The sequence below is a fragment of the Phodopus roborovskii genome, unplaced genomic scaffold (assembly GCF_943737965.1).
Source record: "Phodopus roborovskii unplaced genomic scaffold, PHOROB, whole genome shotgun sequence".
Lineage (NCBI taxonomy): Eukaryota > Metazoa > Chordata > Mammalia > Rodentia > Cricetidae > Phodopus > Phodopus roborovskii.
Genome location: NW_026126480.1, coordinates 42,806,200 through 42,829,868, shown reverse-complemented (window position 1 = coordinate 42,829,868; position 23,669 = coordinate 42,806,200). Strand labels below are relative to the sequence as shown.

The 23,669-nt window shown below is 43.1% G+C and overlaps 1 protein-coding gene across 2 annotated transcripts in view; it reads right to left on the bottom strand.

Annotated features, from left to right (window-relative positions):
• The window catches only part of Dock1 (dedicator of cytokinesis 1), a 484,316-nt gene that overhangs the window by 300,439 nt on the left and 160,208 nt on the right, over window positions 1-23,669 (bottom strand). For both annotated transcript variants that reach the window (XM_051193215.1, XM_051193217.1), the window contains exons 24-25: window positions 6,263-6,333; window positions 3,423-3,529 (exon numbers count right to left, since the gene is read on the bottom strand). In XM_051193215.1, the coding sequence (XP_051049172.1) occupies window positions 3,423-3,529; window positions 6,263-6,333 (178 nt within the window). The remainder of the gene's footprint in view (window positions 1-3,422; window positions 3,530-6,262; window positions 6,334-23,669) is intronic.

Here is a 23,669-nt window from a genome sequence, read left to right as displayed (position 1 = left end):
TATAGTTTGTAAATTTAAGAAAGGAAAACAGGAACTTTTGAGATAGAAGCAAAGCAAGTTATAAGTATAAAGATATACTTTGGCTCAAAAAGATTAAAAAAAAAAGAATTGTTTCTTTTGATGAAAAGGATTTTTAAATGAAAACTTAAACCTTTTTCTGAAAAAGTAGAATTGCTGGACAGCTCTCCATAGGAAGACAGGGGAAAATGGTAGGGAAAAAACATTTAAGCAAACTGTAGAATATCTAAGCAAGGCTGAGTGGTGGTGGAGTACACACTTCTTCTCCCAGTACTCAGGAGACAGAGACAGGAAGATCTCTGTGAGTTCCAAGCCAGCCTGGTCCACATAGGGAATTCCAGACAGCCAAGGCTACATACATAGAGACATTCTGCCTCAAAAGAGGAAAAAAAAAAAAAAAAAAAAAAAAAAAAAAAAAAAAGAAAAGAAAAGAAAAGAAAAAGAAAAAGAAAAGCCTAAAGAGTCTTGGTTAGTTTGTGAAAATTGAATTGTATAAAAGGAAATTTCTGAGGCATCAGGGTAATTGTAATTTATTTAAAGCATATATAGCATATTTTAAAAATTAAACATTGACAAACTGACATTTAAAAAAAAATCTAATTCTGAGTATTTAAACCCACAAGTTTCCTCGACATAGATCTGCCCAAAAGATTGTGTATTATTAAGATTATTTCCAGTATCTCTATTATAGTTTTGATTAAAACATGGGAACCCCCCCTACCCATTGCCCCTCCACCCCTGGAAACACAGAGGCTGTTCTGGAACTCACCTTGTAGACCAGGCTGGCCTTGGACTCACAAAGATCTGCCTGCCTCCACCTCCCAAGACCTGGGATTAAAAGCGCATACCACCATGCCCAGCTAATACATGGACTCTAAAGCGACTTCATCAGTGACCGTTGCAGCTGCTGTGTTGTTCCTTGTTTATGGCTGACTGGTTGGCCGGCTTTGTTTGGTTTTTGTTTGTCTGTTAGCATCACACTCACTGTCATCAGACTGGCTTAGAATGGCAATGTCTGGATGTGGGTGTCAATCCTTCTGCCTCTGCTTGCAGAGTGGCAGGATTACAGGTATGAGCAAGAGTGGAGGCTTATTAAGTGTATATTTGTTTTAAAGTCTTTTGAGGGATTATTTTAGAACTTCAGCTAAATAAATGACTATTACTTTCCCATGATGCTTGATATTTATTTTTAATGCAAATGTTCTAAAGATCATATAAAATTTATAAAAGCCTGAAGGTCCTAGTGCGAGGCTGTCAGTCAGGACTGTTATCTTAAAATGATATGTGCAATAAAAATAACTAAACCATGTCAATTGCCAAACTCTCATCAAAATTTAAACTAGGAATATTATGCCTTTTTTCAACCAATGTTTTCTCTGAAACATTTAGAATAAGATTCCTGGTGGGGTGGGCAGGGCAGGACCTCTAACACAACTTTCTGGGAACAATAAGCCATACAACTCACAAACTAGCTTTTCTTTGACTATCTTTGGCTAAAATTAATACAATCTGAAAGACAGGCATTATGTTTCCTAGTTGAAACTACCTAGCAAAGCAGTATTTGTTTTGTCCTGGTGGACTTTGTTCTGTATTTTCTACTAACTCTGTACCTGTTGTGTGTCACCATTCTATAGAAGTACTACTCCTGAAAAGATAACCCAGCATATGCTCCCACCAGCTGCTGGACAGGCAGGATGAACTTAAGAGTAGATTCCAGGGAAGACAAAATGACAATGGAGACCTACTTCTCTTTAGCCTTTCTTGCTCAAGTGTGACTCATGTGAACATAACCCTGACTCTCTAGCACCAGTCACTTTTTCCTTGATATGGTTGAGATGAGCGACTAGGATGTCCACCCTAGCAGTGGCAGATAATGTGGTGGGAGGAAAGTGGGTGGAGTGTGTGAGAATATGGGGATATTGAACGGAGAATGAATATATATAAGGGGAAGGTGTTGGCACATTTCACCAATAATGAACCTAGTAAGACTGAAAAGTAAATTGGGATTTATTTACTCTGGCTTCAGATATAGTCACCATGGGAATACCTACTAGCAATGTCCTCAACAGTCACCTTTTACAAGACAGGCTGTCCTAGGATTCAAATTGTAGACCATGCTGGTCTCAAACTCTCAGAGATCCTCTTGCCTCTACCTCCCTGATGCTAGAACTAAAGGCATGCACCACAAATGCCTGGTTCTTAGCAACTTTCTATGGGCCCTATGGCTTCCTGTAGCTTTTGAAGACACCTAAGCAATCATTCCATTGAAGACCCAGTCCTTGAGTAAAAGCCTGAATTATGGAAATCAGAACTAATCTCTCAATTTAGATCATGTGATTCAAGTCACAGACAACAGGACTTTTATAAATGAAATAAAGAGATTTCACCCCCAGGAGGGAGAGGAAGGGAAAGTGCTTCAGAGAGCCACCCACATTTAGTCTCACCCTTTTGGTGGGGGGCGTGGAAAGTTCCCACCCAGACGAAGGAGTAGCCTTTTCTCCCCCTCCATACAAGTACACATTCCAGTGCATTCTTAAGAGTTAAATTTTAAAAAGACAATTAAAACCAGCCAAGACACACAGCAGCACAGTGGCCGAGACAGATGCGCTGAGCTCCTGGTCAGGACCAGCAGGACTAACTCAGAAGGCATTTTCCATCCAGGCTGCTCCATCACCAAAGCAGCCTAAGGAAAAGAAAAAAATGCGCTAACCCTGGGGACAGAGGAAAAGAATGGAGTCACCAACGGTCTGGTCACAAATAGAAGAGAATAAATCTGTGTTATACAGACAGGCCGTCACCCACTAGACCTCAAGTTGGCTCCGATAAATGAGGGTGGTTAGAGATTATGCAAAGGTTTTGAGCTTTCAATAAAATTGCTTGGCAGGTGTAAAATATTAATTCAATCTGTCCAAATAGGAGATGATTAAGCAAAAGGATGGAGGAGCTAACGAAGAGGAATGGAAGGTTCCTTGGGATACGGGAGCCTTTAGGGCCCTCCTGACTCTGAACAGAAGTTGAGGAAGCCCTGTCAAAAACCAGGAGTTATAATTGGATGGAGCTATTACTTCTAAATTTAAAGAAAACTAGAAGTTTTTCCCCCTTGCAATCATCTCAAGGATGGAAGTGATTGCCTCCCCAGGACAGACAATCGCACATTTTAAGAGCTACAATGCATGCTGATTATACAGGGCTCTGACGTGCTCCCAAATTACAGCCTCACTTTCACCTCCACTCTCGATGGCCTATTACCTAGACTACATGACAGTTGCCATTCTCTTGAAAGGGCTCAGCCCGCCCAGAGCAACCGAGGTGCTTTAATTACGAGCCATCTCTCCTCAGTAGGGCTGCCTAAGAGAATTGGCTGAATAACCAGACGATTTCCTAATTCCCAGGGACCCACTCACCATGCTGTGTGAAGAGATCACTGTGAACAATCTCGATCATGCAGTAGAGCTTCTGGACAGTCAGCAAGCCCGCAGGAACATTCAGGATGAATTCCGTGAACATTTTGCTACAAGGAGAAATGCAAGTCACATGATTCAGGAACATAGCCAGCCCAAGGACCCCATGCTCTCCCAAGGTGGTACAGAACACCACAGCAGGAAACGGCCCTGAAACGATAAGACCGAATCTTAACCTGGGAATGTGGTTTTAAAACACTGGTTTGTACTTTACCACAGACTGAGTGACTATAATTCAATTACATACAATGGTAAGTGCTGGTAAGAATGTAAAGAAATTAGATCCTTCTGGCTATGCAGGTAGGAAGGGAAAGGGTGTGGCCACTTGAAAATTTCCTAAAAATGTAAAATCACATTATTGTGTGTTCTATATTACACAATGTATAAATATAAATATATATATATATGTATATGTGTGTATATATATATACACAAAACTTATACATGACTTAAAGTGGCATTATTTAGAGTACTCAAAAAAGGAGAAACTGCCCAAACATCTTAGCTTATTCTATGATAGTGAAAAGCTAGACACAATCAGCTAGGGGAATGTTCTCAGTAATCAAAAGGACCAAGTTAGCATTGAATCTGAGGTATTCACCGGCTTAGTTACCAAGGACAAGCAAATTTAGGCTTATATCAAACCAGTGCTCTAGCATCATAACAGAGGCTAACTGATGGATGCAGGAACAGTGCTTTGTGGGAAGCCTACTTTGTATGGTGAGAACACCTAGCAGCAGGTACCTGTTGTTGTAGCCGAAATAAATGATGGGCAAGCAAGGCTTAGTATGTCAAGAAAGTCACACCTAATTACCCTACAGAAGAAAACGTTATAACAGGAAAACAAAATGCCTTAAGTGTCCAGAAGCTGACTGTGAAGAAAGAATGCTTACCTGAAGATAGATAGATAGATAGATAGATAGATAGATAGATTGATTGATTGATTGATAGATGATAGATAGAAATTATATAGAAGGAATTACAGAGGCACATGTATGTAGGCACTTAGCAGAGGGTGAAGGCAGGTAGCCCAGAGGAAACAGGTCTATCTCAGAGCTCCAAGCACATGACACACTGCCAATCACAAGCAGGGTTGGTGTCTCTCTACTGGCTGTCAAGGACAGACCTGGCTATAACTCTGGCTTCTCCACTTCTCAATGCATCCAATCCTGTGTATTTCAAATATCTATGGGAATGCCTTGAGGGTTCATGAAAATCAGACAGTAGGCAACCATGTTTATTTAGGAAGACTCAGAAAGAGTTCCGGGTTTGGCCTCCAACAAGTCCAGGGTCCTTGGGTGCTGCTGGCCCAGGGATTACCCTTTAAAACCACCCCTCAAAAGAAGGACTTTTCAGAGACACAGTTAGGCAAACCAACATCCTGGGACATAAGGTTTCACTTTCCATCATTTGGAGCCACCTAAGCTAGAACCCGAATGTCAGGGTCCTGGAAGCAAAAAATAAATGTGTCCCTACTGAACACTAAATCTCAGGCAAATCAGAGAGAGTACTGTCCAGGAGCCCCTTGCCCTTCAATTTAAAGACATTAATGGCTTAGGGTAGATATAAAGTGAAGGAAAAACGACCCCTCGGGGACAAATGTCCTCACACGAATATTTGAAGGGTCTGGTTAGCACAAATGGTGCCATTTCCTGCACATAGTGTGTCAAACCACAAACAAACATAAAGCAGAGATGTACTGGGTGGCTGGGCTCACATGAGGGATCAAAGGCTAAACACCCACCAAAGCACTTATCAGAAAGCCATGCTATCTGCAGATTACATAACAAAGAACACTAAAAGGGGGCATATACTAAGAAGGGAAAATCTGCTCCCTAGACTAATAGTCCACTTTGAATGACCACTGACCACCTCCTCAGAGGGTTCATCATCATCATAGTCATCATTATCACCGTCCTCCTCATCTTCATCATAGATGGCAACTTCTGACCACCACCACCACCACCATCATCATCATTATCAACATAGTACATTGAAACTTCTGTCCCTGATATCTGTAGCTCAGAGCCCACCATTTAGGAGGGTCCAGGGAGAGGAAACTGCCATATTATAATAAAGAAGTGGCTACCAAAAGAAGAGGAAAGGTCCTATATAAGCTTTTATAGGTGCTGAAAATTGGAACTAGACCATCAACCACATACTGAAATGCAAACACTGAAATATATAAAATGGAAATTTTGAGTGTGTTGGTAAGTATTAACTGTTAACACGACAGAAGCTAGAATGACCTGGGAATCAGGTCTCTGAGCGTGGTTATAGGGTTATCCTGACGACCTTAACTGACTGGATGGGACAGTTCCCTGCCAGGGGATCCTGGACTGTATCAAGCGGAGAAACTGAGCTGAACACTAGTATGTGTTCTTCATCATCTGCTTTTTGGCTGTGGATGTAATGTGGCCGGCTGCCTTTAGATCCTGATGCCTAGACTTCCCTGTCAGATGGGCTATTCCTTGAACTGTGAACCTTAACAAACTCTTTCTCCCTTGTGTTGCTTTTGTCGGGGTATTTTATCACAGGAACAGACAGAAAAACTAGGACAATATTGGGTCTCAGTCCCATTGTACTGTAAACCATTTTTCAACAACAAAATAGTGGTTATTGACAGGTAAAGCCTTCTCCATAGAAAGACAAATCAGCCCCATTCCTTCCACACAATCCAGGGCATTTATCTCTGTAGGTATGAGGCAGCCTGCAGCATCCTCCAAACAGGATGCTCTGTGTGCTGCACACAGCAAACACCTGTTTCCAGGACAATTAATTACCTGAGCTCCTTGGGATCAAACACCAACTTCACGTCATTGACGATGGTTGGCAAGTACTTCAGTGCTGCACCCTGCAAACCAGAAAGAGGGAGGGGTGAGCAGAATTAAGGCAGGAAAATCTTAACATACTCTAGTAATTCTGATAAAAATCCACAGAAAAACTGAGAGAAAGAAAGACCACTTCCAGATGAGGCTTAACCACAACGACAAATGAACAAACCATCCTCATATCCAAAACACCTCCCCAGTTCCCCCCCAAAAAAGGGCATTTCTTTCATGTCCACATGTTTTAAAAAAAAAGGATTTCAAAAGAGAGCAAAGAGATTGTAAGAGTCACAGAACAGAGGGAGTTTGCTGTGAGAGAGTGTCTCAAAAAGTGTCAGAAGCTACACCCACTGAAGTCTCACCACCATGGCCACCTGAACAAAACAACACCAATACATGTACAGATGTGGATGGGGAAGAGCTCATGGGCCTCAACCCCCAGACAAAGAATCACAGGCAACTAAGGAGTGTAGAGAGGAAGAAACAGTTCTCCTTAGGGAAGAGCATGCCACGTGGTTATCCAAAACCAGGTGATCAGCCCTTTAAGCATGAAGACATTACAGGGTCAAAGGGGGAAAGGTAATATATATGAACACCAGTAAGCACTGCTTTTGAAAACTAAGTGAGCTGAGCAGAAAAGTTTGTCTCCTTCAACTGAAACAATGCCTCGGATAACAAAATGAACACCAGTCACCTAGAAAAATACCCTTTTGGCAAATCCACCGTGGGTTTCCACAGAAGCAGTTCTGTTCTACTCCAAGGATGCCTTCCTACTGTCTGTGTCCTTTAGTGAGAGACCATTTTGGCCTTTACTCAGTCACCTCCAGCTTCCACCTCTGTATCTTTCAGCTTCTTAAACCATAGGCAGTGATACCAGTTGGGTCCACACACCGGAACACGGAGGGCTTAAAAAGTCAGGCCACAGTCATCAAATATTTGGGAACATACAACACCAAAACTTGACAGAAAATCAAGCATGCAATGTGCCTGGGTGTTTCCAGCAGTGTTTGCCCATGCCACACCTCTGGATTTCACTGCAGCACTGGCTTCATATGTAGGCCATGTACACTCTACTGCACATGCTATCACATCACACATGGGCAAAGAGCTGCCCTATCTCAAAATCCTCAGTCCAGAACCCAAACTCTCTATGTTAATGAATGATATTATTCTTACCAGAAAAACATTTTCTGCCTTTGCAGAAATACAGTGGCTTAATTTAGAGGAAGGATAGACTTGTGATATTTTCCTGCCTTCACTTGTCATCATGCATCTCATTAGCATATCTTTGGAATATTAAGATATACAAACAAGTGCATGTGTTTCTTTATGTATATTTGCTTTTCTCTTTGATGAGTAGTAAAATTATATGTATATCTAATAATTGTTTTTATTTGTCTTATAGTTCAGTGAATCAAACCTGGCTTTGATATGGCAGGCAAGCATTCTACCACCGAGCTACCAGCCTAGTGCCAATAATTGTTTAGAAATAAATATTTAATGATGTATCCTCAGTACCTGACTGATCTGGATAACTGGTTTACACTTCCATATACCAGGGATCATGTAGAAATTTCTCAAGTGAAAGGGAGGTACAAGCACAAAGAAGGTAAGAACGTTCTAGAAAGCCAGTATCTCACAGAGTAAGAGCAGAGATACCTGCCATTTACCATTAAGACCTCCCCACTCATGTATACTACTTAAATTTTTAAATCAGTATATACATTATTAAGTTTCATTACAGCATTGCCCATTTCTCTTCCATACTCTTGACTGATCCCCACTCTGCTGACCCCATAGCCTCCTTATTCCTTTCCTGTCACTTGTGCGAAATTTCCTCACTCCTATTTTTCTGGTGGCCCCAATGGTTTCATGGAATATATCTGTCCATACTTGCACGCATGCACGCGTGCACACAAACACACAACTTGGATCCCCATATAAATAAAACATGCAGTATTTGTGCTATTGATTCTGGGTCACCTCACTTAATACATTTTTCAGATCTATTCATTTCCTCAGAACACTCATGATTTTATTTTTCTCTACTACTGAATAAAATTCAACTAGGATATATAAACCACAATTTCATTATCCATTCATCTGTTGATGGCTGGTTCCATTTCCTTGTTATTGTGGTAAATTAAAGAAACAAAAAACTGCCAATCAACAAAACTGCCAGTCAACAAATGGGCTAATGAAATGAAAACGACTGTTTCCAAAAGAAGATAAATGAATGCCCAATATGTATTTTTTTGTACATGTTCAGAATCTTTAGCCATCAGAGAAATGAAAATTAAAATCACTTTGAGTTCCATCTCAGCTTAGCCAGAATGGTTGTCTTTAATGTAGACAATGCTGGGGAGAAGGAGGGACCCACATTCACTATGGAGAGGAGTGTAAAAGAGCACCATGAAAATCAGTATAACGTTTCCTCCCAAAGTTCACAGCAGAAATGGGCCAGAAAGATAGCTTAGCAGGATCATGGCACTAGCCACCAAGCTTGATGATCTGAGTCCAATCCCTAGGATGCACATGACAGAAGGACAGAACTATCTATTATAAGTTATACTCTGACTTCCACACATACTCCCTTGCACATGTTCACACCCTACACCACACCACACACACACACACACACACACACACACACACACGATAAATAGATCGATAGACAGACAGATAGATAAATGTAATTCTAAATTTAAATGGCAATAACTTGTAACCAAACTATAGCATCCCTGTGAATACAACCAAGGAACACACTCCACCATGGTGACACTTGTGATCCTTACATCTCTTTTACATGTTGTACCCAACTCTGCCAGTGTTCCTATGTGGAAGTGAGACGTGTCAGAGGAAGAAACTGACAATTCGGGTATTAGTGACTTTGGCCTTATTCACAGTGAACACTGAACATTAGAAATAAATGTGAATTAGGGGAAACTGGAGACCCTTCCCCTCTTGCTGCTGCAAAAGTTCCTGAACATCTATGTTCTCTGATTTTTCCCACATTCTGTGACTCTAAGTAGCACATGTGCCATACAGAGCCCTGCTTCTGATGCCGTCTGACTCATGTCAATTACTTCAAGGAACTGTCCAAAAGCTCAAACTCAAATGGAGAAGAGAGCAGGATGATTCTTAGTGGAAAACACAAAGGAAATCCGTGTTTTCCTCCTTCGAACAGGCAGAACTCACTTTCAAATTATCTTCCGGAACATACATGGTCAAGAGAGTTGTAACAAAGGTGCCAACTCTCCAAAAGCATAGCCAAGTGCATTCAATCCAGAGCCATGAATGACACAAGGGTAAACTTTAAAAGTATCATCGGTCTTAGACAAAAAAAAAAAACTTAGAATAATGAAACTTTCAAAAGATGATGTTTGTGATTTCGGGCCAAGCTAAGATTTCTCACACACAATAATAACTGCACAGACTAAAAAAGAAAACACTCAAAACAAAGAGCCACACCTCTGGAAGGCACAGTTTAGATAACAAAGCAGGAGTCACACACAGGGAGAAGTTTGCTGAGAATCCCCATTTGGGAGAGATTCATATCCTGCATGTTCAAAGAGCTCAGAAACTCAATAGGAAAACAATACTCTGCACTTAAAAACTGCTAAAGACTGGAAGAGACACTTTTCTGAGGGAAGATTTACAGATGAAAATAAATGCTTGCAAATATGCTTAGCACAAGTGCACACCTGTAATCCCAGAACCTAAGGGAAGGGAAGCAGAGGGGAGGAGGGGAGGGGATAGGAAGGGAGGGGAGGGAGGAAGTGGGGAAGAGGGAGAAGGAGAGAAAGGGAGGAAGAAGGAGGGGGAGTAAAAGGAGTGGAGAAGTGGAGGGAAGGAGAAGGAAAAGGATATCTCAACACCACAACTCATCAGGGGAATGTAAAGCAAAACCTGGGTGAGGCACCGCTCCATCTCGAAGAATCTCTAGAAGGGAAGAAAGCAAAGGGTTCAGCAACATGTTGCATGCCTGTGCTGCTAGTGGGGATGTAAAAGTAGTGAAGCAAGGCTAGAAACCATCCTGGTATCATGTTGCAATGAGACAGGAAGAATCCGCCCATCAAGGGTTCGCCTAGGTGTTAGGATTACAGGTGCCTTGCATGTGATCACGCACTGCAGCCTTAATCAATAAAAAACGGGGAGTAACCAAAATGTCCCTCAAGAGATGAGTCCATACAATGAAGTACTACACAGCACTGAAAATAACAAACCACAGTTGACACACATGCAGATGAATCTCATGGCATCCAGAAGACCACATCTTAAATATTCTGGAAAAGTCAAAATATCACGGACCAGGTGAAAGTTCAACAGAAATTTCTGCCAAAGAGGGTGGAGGAAAGTCACAGTGGCTGGCTCTCTTCCATATGCCTGCATTTTGGCTTTATAGAAAGTGTCAGAACTGTTTGACATTAAAATTAGCCTATGAGAGAGGCTAGTTGGCAGAAAAATAGAAACCCCACCGAATAGAGGCCGACATGTAACAGAAAAAAATTAGCCCCTTACAAATGTCCCAGTCTGACCCATGCATGAGCCTTTCTCCTTAGTTGTCGAAACCATTAGAACTGTGTTAGATGGACATATGCACATATTTAGAATGACTGCATATGGGAGGGGAGGGGGAGCTGAGAATGTACCTGCCTTCCAGAGTGGAAGGCTTCAGCTGCCAAATTCAAGTCATATGTCAAGCTTCTTAATCTATACAATGTGAGTATCCTGACCCCATTGATACTCTAAATGGTCAGAATCTCTGTAGGGAGCCCCTGAGTTTACTGCCACAGATGGAAAAGGGGAGCTCAGAGCTGTCTGCATGGAGTCATAAAATGGCCAGGACAAGAGCAGTCTGTGTAGCTCCATGGCTGATTTGATGAAACAGCCATATTTGGTCTTCATAGATTTTACAAGGATTAATGAGGAAAAGTGGGTTCCTGGGAGTGGGGATAAAAGGCCAGGTTTGGCAGAGGGCCTAGAATCCCAGCAATGATAAGATTGGGAGGCGAGGACAGGTAGACCCCTAGAACCTTGCCAGCTAGCATGCCTACTCTGGCTGGGAAAGTTCCAGACAATCTAGAAAGCTTGTCTTAAGCAAAAAGCAAAAGATACTGGAGGGATAACACTGACCTCCACAAACACGCATGCATACATGTACACATATAATCATGAAAACACACAGGGCTGGTGAGCAACTTGTCCCCTAGCTCTCCCCCCATACATTTCAGATGCTGATTGTTCTTTGCAGACAATAGCACTGCCTTTCAACACCAAACAGATCCAGGGTTTCCAATTAGTAACCCCGTGCTGCTACTGGAAAAAAAAGTGCTAAATAGAAATCATTTCTTTCTGGTTTCCAATGTTCTGCTTCAACTACCTCAGACTTGGTCTGGAAAACTAGAAAGTATTTATGGTGACATTTAATAATGAGCATCTGCAAAGGCTGGCTGCTTGGTCTTTTAAAGTGTCTCATTTAGTTTGTGGACATCCAGAGGGAAGGTGTGGATGGGCTTGGTGTATTTTATACTGAACCTAGCAAAGTATCAGCTGCCAGCAGCAACTCCATAAACAGCATTTTGCAAGGATACAGCAGAGAGTCATGAACCAGACAGGGTTTTATGGACCACCTTATGCAAGTAGCCTTGAGCCACCCAGCTCATCTTTCAAAGGACAATCAGAATAAAAAGTCAGAGACAGGGTCCTTGCAGGCTTCCCCAGTGGGGTTCTGTTAGGCCTTCCTACCTAAGGATGCCCCAGGAATGTGCAGAGAATTCAGGGCCTGCTGAGCGAAGCACCAGAAGCCAGTGATCTCACAAAGCCCATTAGCCCAGAAAGCATCTTATCAGACTGAGTACTGCAGACCTCCTATCTCACAAGAAAAACAGTGTAAGGAGAAGAGAGCTGGACCACAAATGGGAATTACTGTGACATGAGGCCTCTGCTTATGCTACCATTTTCAGGACCCTGTAGCCACCCCTCCTCATTCAGCGCTCCGTCCCAGTATTATGTGGCACCCCATCCCCCTAGCCCTCTTACATGTGGGGGTCCCTCCACCTGTGAGCCTTGGGATCTCACCACCTTCCACCCCTGACATGCACTACTTCTTTCTCCCGAGCTTCTCATCTGTCCCAAGGGCTTCCGGGCTCCAGACGCCTGCTTACTCTACAACCTTGACCATATGCTGTCCACTTGGATATCATCAGCCCAAGCATTCCCCTCCTTCTTCACAGCCCACTACTGAAAACCACAAAGCTACTTGATATTAAACCGGCCCTGACCCTGCCACCTTCTCCCTTCTGTGGATACCCCATCCAATGCCTCAAATTTTCTAACTGCCCTCCTATCTCTGCTCTGACCCCCTCTAGCTCATTTTTCACTGGGAAGACAGAGGAGCTTTCCAATGAGATGTATACATTCATTCGTGTATATGTTCTGGGGGTAAGGGTGACATGACCAGCATTGCCTTAGGCTCCTGGGCTCTGTCCCACCTGAAGAACCCTCTTCAGAAAAATGGAAAGCCCCTATGGTTTCTTTATGGGCTTGTACAATACTCCTTCCCCCATGACAAAATCCTCCACCTCAGTCAATCTACACACCCTCCTTTGTTTAGATCCCACTCTCTCCAGGACACAGAAATGCTGAATTAAATACCTAGAGACAGTCTTAAGGACAATAATGCAAAGTTGGCTCGCTTATGCCCCCATAGAAAAGAATGTTCTCTGTCTTCCATTCTCATGGAGAACATGAGGGAAAGAAAACCATCAGGAATGTGGGCCTGGTTCAGTCTTCACTGGGTCCTGAAACAATGCCTCTCCATAAGCAGCCATACCTGTTGAAGCCCTTAACTAAGAGAGAAAATCCACCATTCCCCCATGTTCCCAGAGTCTGAAGCCCTGCTTCTCTCCCTCCCTGACTCACCCCTGTGCCAGTGTGAACCAGCTGGCTTAGGCGCACATCTTACTTGTCCCATTTCTAATAAATAGCAGAGTGTGCCCAGAGTTCTCAATGCTAGAGACTTGGCCTGGGCATTGCCAGAAGGCATTGGTTGCCTCCCCTCTATAGAGTGAGGTCGCTGCTCTGAGGGCGGTCTGGGTCAAAAGGAAGGGCTGCTGCTTTAAGAAAAAGCGAAGACACAGCACCATGGAGTGATAAGGCATGGATGTGACACTGTGGGCAGAAGACACAGGGCACACTGTTGTTTAGAGAGACACCCATAGAAAAAATGGGGAATGCTCACAGGTGCACTGATACCAGCAGGGCGGACAGGAAAGTCAGTGCAGGGTGACTGAGAGCAGGGCTCCAGACTAGTATTAGGAACAAGGACAGACTCCACCATCTGAAATGTGAACTATCAGGTAGTAACTAATGGCTGTGGCTCACAGGACCTGCCTCCAGGGGACGTTAGAAGAGACGGGCCATGAACAGACAAGCCTGGCTCAGGATGCCAATGGGTGTTCATTACACAACAAACTCTGGCCAGTTCCACCAGCGCAATGATCACAGGACAGCATGAGGGTGCAACAAAATGTTAACTTAGAGAGCACGCCAACTGCAGAGCTATCCAGCCTGCGTCTGCACTCCCTGGAAACTTTATAACTAGTCTCAAAGAGCAATGAAGGACAGTTGCATTTCCTTCTGGATGTGTTTAGTTTTTATTATTCTAGGGAATCCAGTGAAGGCTTGTACTTGCACAAAGTAAGGCCGCCTCAGAATGTGGCAATCTCTCCTGAACAGTGGCTTCAGCACAGGAGTACCTTGCTGAGCCTTTCACAGTGTGATGCGACTCATTCATTTCTGGGGCTATGGAGCTAGGAGAGTAGGATGGTAGATAGGCCTTTGGGATGTTTCTAAGACAGAGCTGAGTGTAAGGGTCTGTTATCTCTCTCAATCCATCCTATGAGGCTGGGTACCATGGGCCATTTACCCTATGCCCTGCTCTACCAAAGAAAGGAAGAGCTCTCTGCAGGGATTCAGACACGCCAACTGGTCTGGGTTCTGCTATTCATTAAGTCAGAGAGAAACTTAAAATTGAATGTTGATTTTTTTTTTAAGCCAGTTATTTCCTTCTTAGTTTAAAATACAGCTAAACAAGCATCACAGCAGATTCAAGCCAGGCTTGAGGTTCCCTTTAAACCTGATGGAGTTTTATCTTTCCATCCTGAAGGACAGGTACAATTCTGAATGCACTTAAGCCTGTGGACATATGTCCACTGACCCAGGGATATACTGAGAACAGAGTACACGCTTGAGACCTCACACACAAGCATGTGCAGTGAGGGCTTGGGTGGTAATGATGGCCCAGTAGGTAAAGTGTGTCTGGTTTTATTTTGTTTTGTTTACAAACTCAAGGATATGAGCTTGCTCTCCAAAACTTATATAAAGAAAAGGTGGGCATCATGGTGTGACCTAGGGCTTGATAGCTAATTATCCTTACTTCAGGCCAGTGAGAGACCCTGGCTCAAAGAAAAAAACAAGATGGGTGTGCCTGATGGAACAAAACCTAAGGCTGACTGCTCATAATACCTGCACACACTGGTGTATCCACATGCTTACACATGCTTACACACACACACACACACACACACACACACACACACACACACACACGGGAAGGGGGGGAGTAAAGAATGTGCATTGCAACACAGATTCACGACTGTGGGTAGATGATTGCCAGCAATCAATATACAGTATAAGTTAGAACAGTATAAGTTTAAGGAAAAACTATGTCTACTTCTATAAAGAGACAGGCAGGCTGCTGAGTGTCCTTCCTAAAATTGGGTTCATCTCTTAATATCCAAGTAATCAGGAACTCAGAGCATTTGGCAATCAAAACCCCCGAAGAAGGTAAATGAGGTCAAAAGGGAACCAACGGGACAAAGAACACACAGAAACCAAAGTTTCCGAGGGAAATGTGGGAAACTCATTAAAAGGACCACAGAATGGCAGAAGTAGCTTTTAAAAGTTTTCTTATCAGTAAAATAATTGAAGTGAAAAAAATTAAATAAATTTTGTAGCTCACATAATTTCATTGTCATGTATCTCATGAGATTGCTAACTTAATACAAACTGTAAAACAAAACCAAAAAATTGTACTTTCTACCTAGCGTCAGTTTAATGCTGTGACTGTCTCTCTCTGCCTAAAAATATTACTACTGATGACGATTAATAGATACTATTTTAGGGTAAAGTTCAGCTACATTATTCAGCGTAATTATTTTAATTAAATCCATTAGCATATTTTTATATAAGATTACAAGAGCTATCGGTGATACAAAATAAGTTTTTCTTGAATAATGTATGAAGTAATTATTAATTTACATATTTCTGGAGAAAAACGAATATTAAAATGATTCCATTTGTAGATTTTTGAACTAAAATATATGTAAGTTAAGAGAATCTCCCTTCAGACCTCAGAGCTCTGGCTCTGGAAGACCTCGGAAGCACCCAAAGATCTTTGTAAAGAAAAGTGGAAAGAACATACCTGCCAGGGGCTACCCTTGGGTAGAAGTCTTGAAAAAGGGCAGGGTAGGAGAATGGGTAGGAATCTGCAGCCTTCAGAACAGAGCAGAGGTATGTGCAGGCATGACCAGAACCCAAACAAACAGAAATCAGAAAGAAATCCTATTAGACTACCGCAGCTTGAGCTGCCCACCTCTTTCTTTGGTCCAAGCTTCCCCTGCCACAGGCTCTAACCTTCCTGATAGCATTCCTCATATTTCCTCTAATGCTTGGGTGAGTTCAAGCACTATTGTCAGTCCTAAGTACATCTGTCTATCACTAAGTAGTACCAAAATTTAACAAAGGCAAATTTATGTGTGTTTCTCATCAAACCTAGACCTTGCTCCCACACTTAAAACTCAAAGTTTGCACCAGTTTTGAGAATACTGACAATTAGGAGAGGGGCTCTGTACTATGCAGGAATGCATTCAGCATCTTGGGATACTGTCACTAAAAGCTTGAACAAGCATATGCATGTGCGCGCGCATGCGCGCGAGCACACACACACACACACACACACACACACACACACACACACACACACTTACTTCCTGATTCACATGGCTGTGTCACATACAGGTCCCCATAGCACAGAGGTCCACAGCCCAGCTCAGAGCCAGCTGACACCAGAGTTAGCTAGTCTGCTCAGGCCACAGTGATTTCTTTGTCTGTATCTACCCCTAGTAAAGTGAGCATGCTGCCCTCTTCTCTCCCTCCCACACAACGTTCTAACACTATCAAAAAGAAGGCTGGGGCCTACACTTGGTCCTTGTCCCCAGTGCCAGGCATAAGAGAAACTAGAAGAGAATAATTCAAGGGTAGAGTATGGAGAAGCCATACTCATAAACTCAGTGACACAGGCAAAGCCACAGTGGCCCAGAGCAGCAGGTGGGCCTTGAAGATGACCCATGACAAGAGGCAGAGGCAAGATAAAGAGAGGAAGACCAATGGACCAACCACAACAGAAAGGGAAAACATCCCTGTGCTCTCCTTAGCCTCTGTTGATCGATCCTCTTGTCATGATCAAGGCATGCTAAACAAAGGAATTAGTGTGATTTAGGAGGAGCAAACCTGAGTTACATTACTGAACTTTGCAAATTCCCCTCCTTTTTTAAACATTCTACAAGCTCAGTCATGTTAAGGGGAGCTTGGGGAAAGAAGAGCAATTGTGTGAGAAGGCCTGCTGATTGGTGCAAATTGGATACCTGTCTAGACAGGAGGCAAAGCTTGACTTCCAAATGATGGGGACTGTCTAAAACACACTTGGAATTCAGAAGAGGACGGATGGGGAAACTGGCCCAGGCCCACAGCCACCGAGGGCCTGAACCTCAGTGAAGCAGTTTTGAAAATAGTGAGAAGGGAGTGAATATAGCACATTACACTTGCGTTTCCTCACTGCCTGAATAATCTGGAAAAATGGAACACAGCTTGTGCCAGAAGGCAGAGGAGACTGAAGCAAGAAGGCAGTGGAATCCCCAGGTCATTTTTTCAAGGCAAGGCTGGCTACCCTTCTCTACCCTGTCTGCTGCCTTACTGTCCCCAGGCTCTGTCCCATTGTTCCACACTCAGTGCAGAGAGGGAAGTCAAAGTGTACACATAGCTCAACAGTACTAGACAGGGTTAAAAAAAAAAAAAAAAAAAGACCTGGGACAGAGTAAACGAACACCACCAGCCCTGTTAACCTCTACCACCAGTTCCAGCCAAAACTAACCTATCTGAATCTGAGATACTAGAAGTGCCAATCTTTCCTGAACTTCATCTAAAATTGATGTCAGTCCTAACACCAGTCCTGTGTTTGAATGCCCCCTTCAAAATTTAAGTGCAAGCTCACTCACCAGTGGGAAGATACTGGAGTATGTAAAGAGGTAATTAAGCTATAAGGGCCCCAGATTCTGTCAATGAAGGGGAGGGGCTATTGCTCACTCCTCCCCCCCCCACCTCCCAGTTTCCATCATTTGACCACAGGCAGAGGAATGAAGCCTAGTACTTGAACTGTGAGTAATATACTTCTGCATACCACATATGACTCAGTCTTAAGAATCCAGTTAGCAGCCCAAGGCAGACAGAGAAGCCTCAATACTGAATATGGAATGATCCAAGAATAGAATATTTACATAGAAAAAAAAAATCACATTTGTGTGAGGGGAGCCCCTCAATCCAATGGTAAGAAGGAAAAGGTAGGCAGAAACACACAAAGAAGGGTCACTAGGTACAGGCAGAGATGGGAACCACTTTGAGACTCAACTGCAAAGGGAGGAGCAAGCTAGAGTCATCATAGATGAGGAAGCCTCAACTGTGAAATGTCTCCATAAATCCGTCTGTACACAAGTCTGTAGGGCATTTTCTTAATTAGTGATTGATGTGAAGGGGCTGAGCCCACTATGGGTGGGATCACCCCTGGCCTGGTGGTCCTGGGTTCTATAAAAAAGCAGGCTGTGCAAGCCATGATGAGCAAGCCAGTAAGCAGCATCCCCCACAGCTTCTGAATCAACTCCTGCCTTCAGGTCCCTGCCCTGCTTGTCTTCCTCTCCTGAATTCCTTCCATGATGAACTATGATGTAGAAGTGTAAGCCAAATAAACCCTTTCCTCCTTAGCCTTCATCGTAGCAATAGTAACCCTAACTAGGACAAGCAAGAACCACCAGAAAAGACCCGAAAAGCCGAAGGGACAGTGAAAGTTTCCCTTCAAGTCCGCTTGGCCATTCTGATGCTTTGTTCTTGGACTTCAGACCTCCTGAGCTGTACGAGGATAAACTGCTATCCTAAACAAGGCATCTGCTGTTTATTAGCACACTTGCCCTAAAACGCAACACACTGCAGATGTCAAAGCCAAAAGATACCTCAAATGAGGATCCCTCTGTAGCACCTACAGCACTTACAGCAACACTGGTTGGCTTTTATTTTCATTATTTCTGACCTACACTTTTGTAAAGTACCATAAAAACGAACTTTCCGGAAGCCCAGATGCCACCTGTAAGTCACAGCTGTTCCGAGTCACTGTAAAACTGCCTCTGTTACTGTTCTGGGAAGCCTATCCTTGTCTCCCAAAGGAGAAGTAGTCAAGACCCACTCACAGATAGGATCAGTGCCACTATCTATGCTGACAGCACTGTGGGCAGCATGTAACAGCCACAGCAACACTCAGGGACAGGCTTATGACTCACACTTCTAAGATAAATTATGCTCTCCTTTGACTCATCCAGCACCCGGTGCCCAGTTCTTCTCAGCTCCTAAACACTGCCACTACCGTCACTCCTGTACCCACAGTCCCATCAGTTTGGTCCAGGAGTGCTTACCACAGTGATGGAAGTTCTCTGCAACTTCTCTGTCTGGCCCTGGAGCCTCTGGGCACAATTGTCTACTAAGCAACTGATACACACCAGGGTAGCTGGAGAACAAAAAGTCTGGCTTCATTCCATTTGAACAGATGTAAATGTCAACAGAGAGGTACAAGTCTGGCAGACACAGCACAACAGAATCATGGGTCTGCTCATCTCATCCCTGGCTCATGGGTTCTTCAGTACCAGTTTCTCTCAGAGCATGTGGGGCACATTAACTGGGGTACACTCTAGGGGAGGAGGTAGTTTGTAGCAGTAGAACAAGACTTTTCTTGAGACCAGAACCAGTGTTCTTGGCCAGCCTGAAGCTCCTCCACAATAGTCACTATGATGCTCTGGGTGCTAAATAGATCTCAGCCTGCTCTTCCTAATTAAGAAGGCAGCATCCAATGCCTTGTACCCAGTAATGATGAAAACTATGAGCTGTAAACTTTTAGGACATACTTGCTATCCTGAAACTCTGTCCTTCATTCCATATGATCCTTTTGGCCACCCTTCCCTTTGCTCAGGGACCAGCAGTGCGACCCAGTATCAGTTCCTTAGCCCTTACCCCCCATGAAGATCCTAAACAGTAAAGAGCATAAAAAAAGACCCATGTTGAGCTTAGAGAGGGTTATTAGCCTGTTTCCTGTAACTGTAAAAACTACCTGAGGTAATTAACAAATGTTCTACATCTCCACATCTGAGACAGGGATTCAGGTAAGGGTTCCCTACAGCAAAGATAGGGAGTTCATGGTGGATCACGCCACTCCACAGCCCCAATTCAGGCACGCACACATACATACACACCCTTCCTCGCCAGAAAGCAAATGATGCAGAATAGGCCAGCATCCTCCATCTCCTCTCGAGCAAACACCTCTGCTTAAGTCCAGGCTCCTCCTGGCTTTACCATTTTCCAAAAGCACAATCCCAAATAATAGGACTTTAATACCCATCCTGTGGGGTGACAGTCGATACTCAAATATAATGGATGTAACTTTTTATTTTTAATTAAAAGGGGAAAATTTTTAGAACAATCTGTCACACACAGGAGTAACATGGAGGAGGTCAATATAAATAAAACAAAAGAATATCATTCTCCTTCAACACACTGGAGGGATTACCGTGTTACCCAGCATGGCCAAACCTAGGTATATACTGCAAAAATTTAAGACAGTCACTAAGATCCTGTACCAGATCCCTCATAGAAGCTGTGTTCACAGCAGAAGCCACCCAAGCGCACATCAAGGATGGGCATGTGAATACAGCGTGGCTCATTAGTACACAGGAATCCGATTTAGACTCTCATGAAGAGTTGCTAGGTGCTGTCATAGGAGCAAATCCTGAACTATGTGAAGGAAAAGACGCCAAACTGGAAAGGGCACTGGTTTCGTGCTGTTAATATGAAATATACTCAGTAGGAAACAGATGAGAGGGGTCGGGGGCTAGGGAAACAGGAAAGCGGGGCCAATGGCTATGGGTATAGGGTTTCCTCTTGGTGAGAGTTGTGGAATATTATTTTGAGATGTGTTACATTCATTTATGCTGTCGAACATTTGTTTAAAGATGAAAAGATGTGCCACATTTTTTTAAGATTTATTTATTTGTTTTTATGTACACAGTATTGTGCCTGCATGTATGTCTGCATGCCAGAAGAGAGCACCAGATCTCATTATAGATGGTTGTGAGCAACCATTTGGTTGCTGGGAACTGAACTCAGGACCTCTGGAAGAGCAAGCAATGCTATTAACATCTGAGCGATTTCTCTAGCCCATGTTGCATTCTTTTATGTTGCATTTGTTAACTCGTTAAAGCTGTGTTACTTTGCCTGTCTAAAGCATCTGATTGGTCTAATAAAGAGCTAAATGGTCAATAGCAAGGCAGAAGAAAGGGTAGGCAGGGCTGGCAGGCAGAGAGGATACATAGAAGCAGAAAACGCAGTAAAAAAGATCAAGGAGCAAGACAAAAAGAGAAAGATATTAGGGGCAAGCCACCCAGTGACTCAACCAGCAACAGAGTAAGAAAGAAAGGTATACAGGAATAGAGAACGATAAAAGCTCAGAGGCAAGAGATTGGGATAATTTAAGAAAAGCTGGCAAGAAACAAGCCAAGCTAATGACTTATAAATTCATTAATAAGTCCACATGTGATTTATTTGGGGGCTGGGTGACAAGCCCCATAGAGAACAACAATAACAACAAACAAAAGCAAACAAGCAAACAAACAAACAAAAAACAGTGTTTTGGAACAGTGACATGGGCACACACTGAAAATGCCCAATGCAGTAGGACTGCTCATGTTAAGATGTCTTTAACAGGGTTAGAGACACGGCCCAGCAGTTAAGAGTGTTTACTTCTCTTCTAGAGGACCTGAACGTGGCATCCAGAACCATGTCTGGTGCTGATAACTGCTTGTATCTCCAGCTGAGGAGGATCCAGCCTCCATGACACTTGCACTCATGCATGCATACACACACACACACACACACACACACACTTAAAGATAATAAATAAGTATCTTAAAAAGATGGTTATAACTCACTTAACTTTATGTCAGATACATTTCATCACAATTTAAAAACAAAAATAAAAGCAAAGCAAACAAACAAACAAAAAACAGTGTATGAATTGGGGGGTTGAGAATATCCTGTTTCCAGCTCCTAACTCACTGACTCCAAGCCACAACCTGCATCTTGACAGCTTTTGACTGAGACACACAATGGTCTCTAACAGTGACAGACACACATCTCAGACACAGCTGCCTGGCTCAAAGGATCTTAGATATGGAACTGAATTTGTCCATCTTGTTAGTGCATTCCAATGCTGCTGTCTGGAATCCCAGATCAGCTGTGTCTCCTGAGCATTCACTGCTAATGGCATCACTAATTATCAATCCACCACAGCACCTACATGGTAGGAATCCAAGAAAACAAGGAAGGAGAGTCATCCCATATCCTAAATACTAGCCATTATGCAAAACTGCCCATCTCAATCACCTTCACCTTCAATAAGCTGACAGGTTTTCACGGTCCTTTTCAAACAAGCTATAATTTGTGTTCCAAACATTTTGCATAAAACAATAACTCCCAACTTAATAACTTGAAAAAGCATATGCAGGGGCAGAGGCAATGGTTCAGTGAATAAATTACTTAGTGCACAAACAAGGAATAGAGTTCGGAACCCCAGAACCCACAATAAAAACCAGGCAGGCATGAATCCTAGTACTTGGGAAGCAGGAAAGGGAGATTTCCCCGGAACAAGCTGGATAGCTAGACTATTGGGAATTTGAGGGTTCGTGGTTCAGAAAGAGACCTGTCTTGGTAAATAAAGTGGGAAGAAATTGAAGAAGACATCTGATGTCAACTTATAATGAAATACAGAGGAATTTCTCTAAGTGTTGCCAAAATAGATAAAGAAAATCTTAAGCAATTTGAAATATTTCTAAAGCTAGTTATGATGCCCCGTTCTTGGAATCTTAGCATGCATGTGTCTAAGACTCGAAGACTTCCACAAATGCAAGGCCTGTATGGCTACAGAGTGAATTTGAGAACAATCTGGTTATACAGTATGAGACTCGGCTCCGACCACAGTCACATACATGAAATAAAGAAAGGAAGGAGGGAGGGAGGGAAGGAGGAAGGGAGGAAACCCATGAAACTAAACAAAAAAACTTCCTCATGTCAAACAAGAAGAAAGGATGGCGGCAAAAATGACCATCGCTGGTAACAGACATTCCCTCTAAAGTGTCGTCTCTCCCATTGCTGAGGTGACAATGAATTACCAGAAAAGAGTGGGGCCATTCTTGGACACAGAGGCCCTGGAGACCTAGAAGGTGGCATTACGTTGGCTGATCTTATCATCAATAAATGATATATGCCTGGAGAAAAAAGCTTCACCCAGTTGGTATACACAGTGGGCTACCATAGAGCACAATAGATCAGATGCCCCAAGATCATAGGCCAAATTACTCCAAGTTAGACAAAGCCAATAAAGACCCAGTCAACTCCCAAGGCAGTAGATCTTCACAAGTTCCCATTCACTCATTCACTCAGTCAACCAAAGCATTTGTAAGTTGAGTAACACATATTGCATTCAACAAGACACTTGCTCATCATATCTACTCTAAACTCTTGTGAAGTGGTTTTTCTAAATGCAGGGCTTTTCCTTTGACCTTTGGGACAACTATGGCCACAGGTCATCTAGGGGTGACAGGATTCTAAGTTTCCTTCAGGCAAAATGCATCAGGTATACAGAACCATCAAACACAAGAAACACAGAAAACTCAATGCATTTTTATGTGTGTGTTTATTATTGACTGCATGTGGAGATGGTATAAACATGTGTAGGCACAAGGTGAGAAGGTGTACACCCAAGAATGCATGTGTAGAGACTAGAAGCAGAGGCTCGGTGTTCCCTTCAATCACTTTTCATGTTACTATTTGACTCAGGGTCTCTCAGTGAACATGGAGCTTGCCATTTCAGTTAGTCTGACTGTCCAGCAAGCCTGTAGGATCTGACTCTCTGCCCCCCTGTGATAGGATT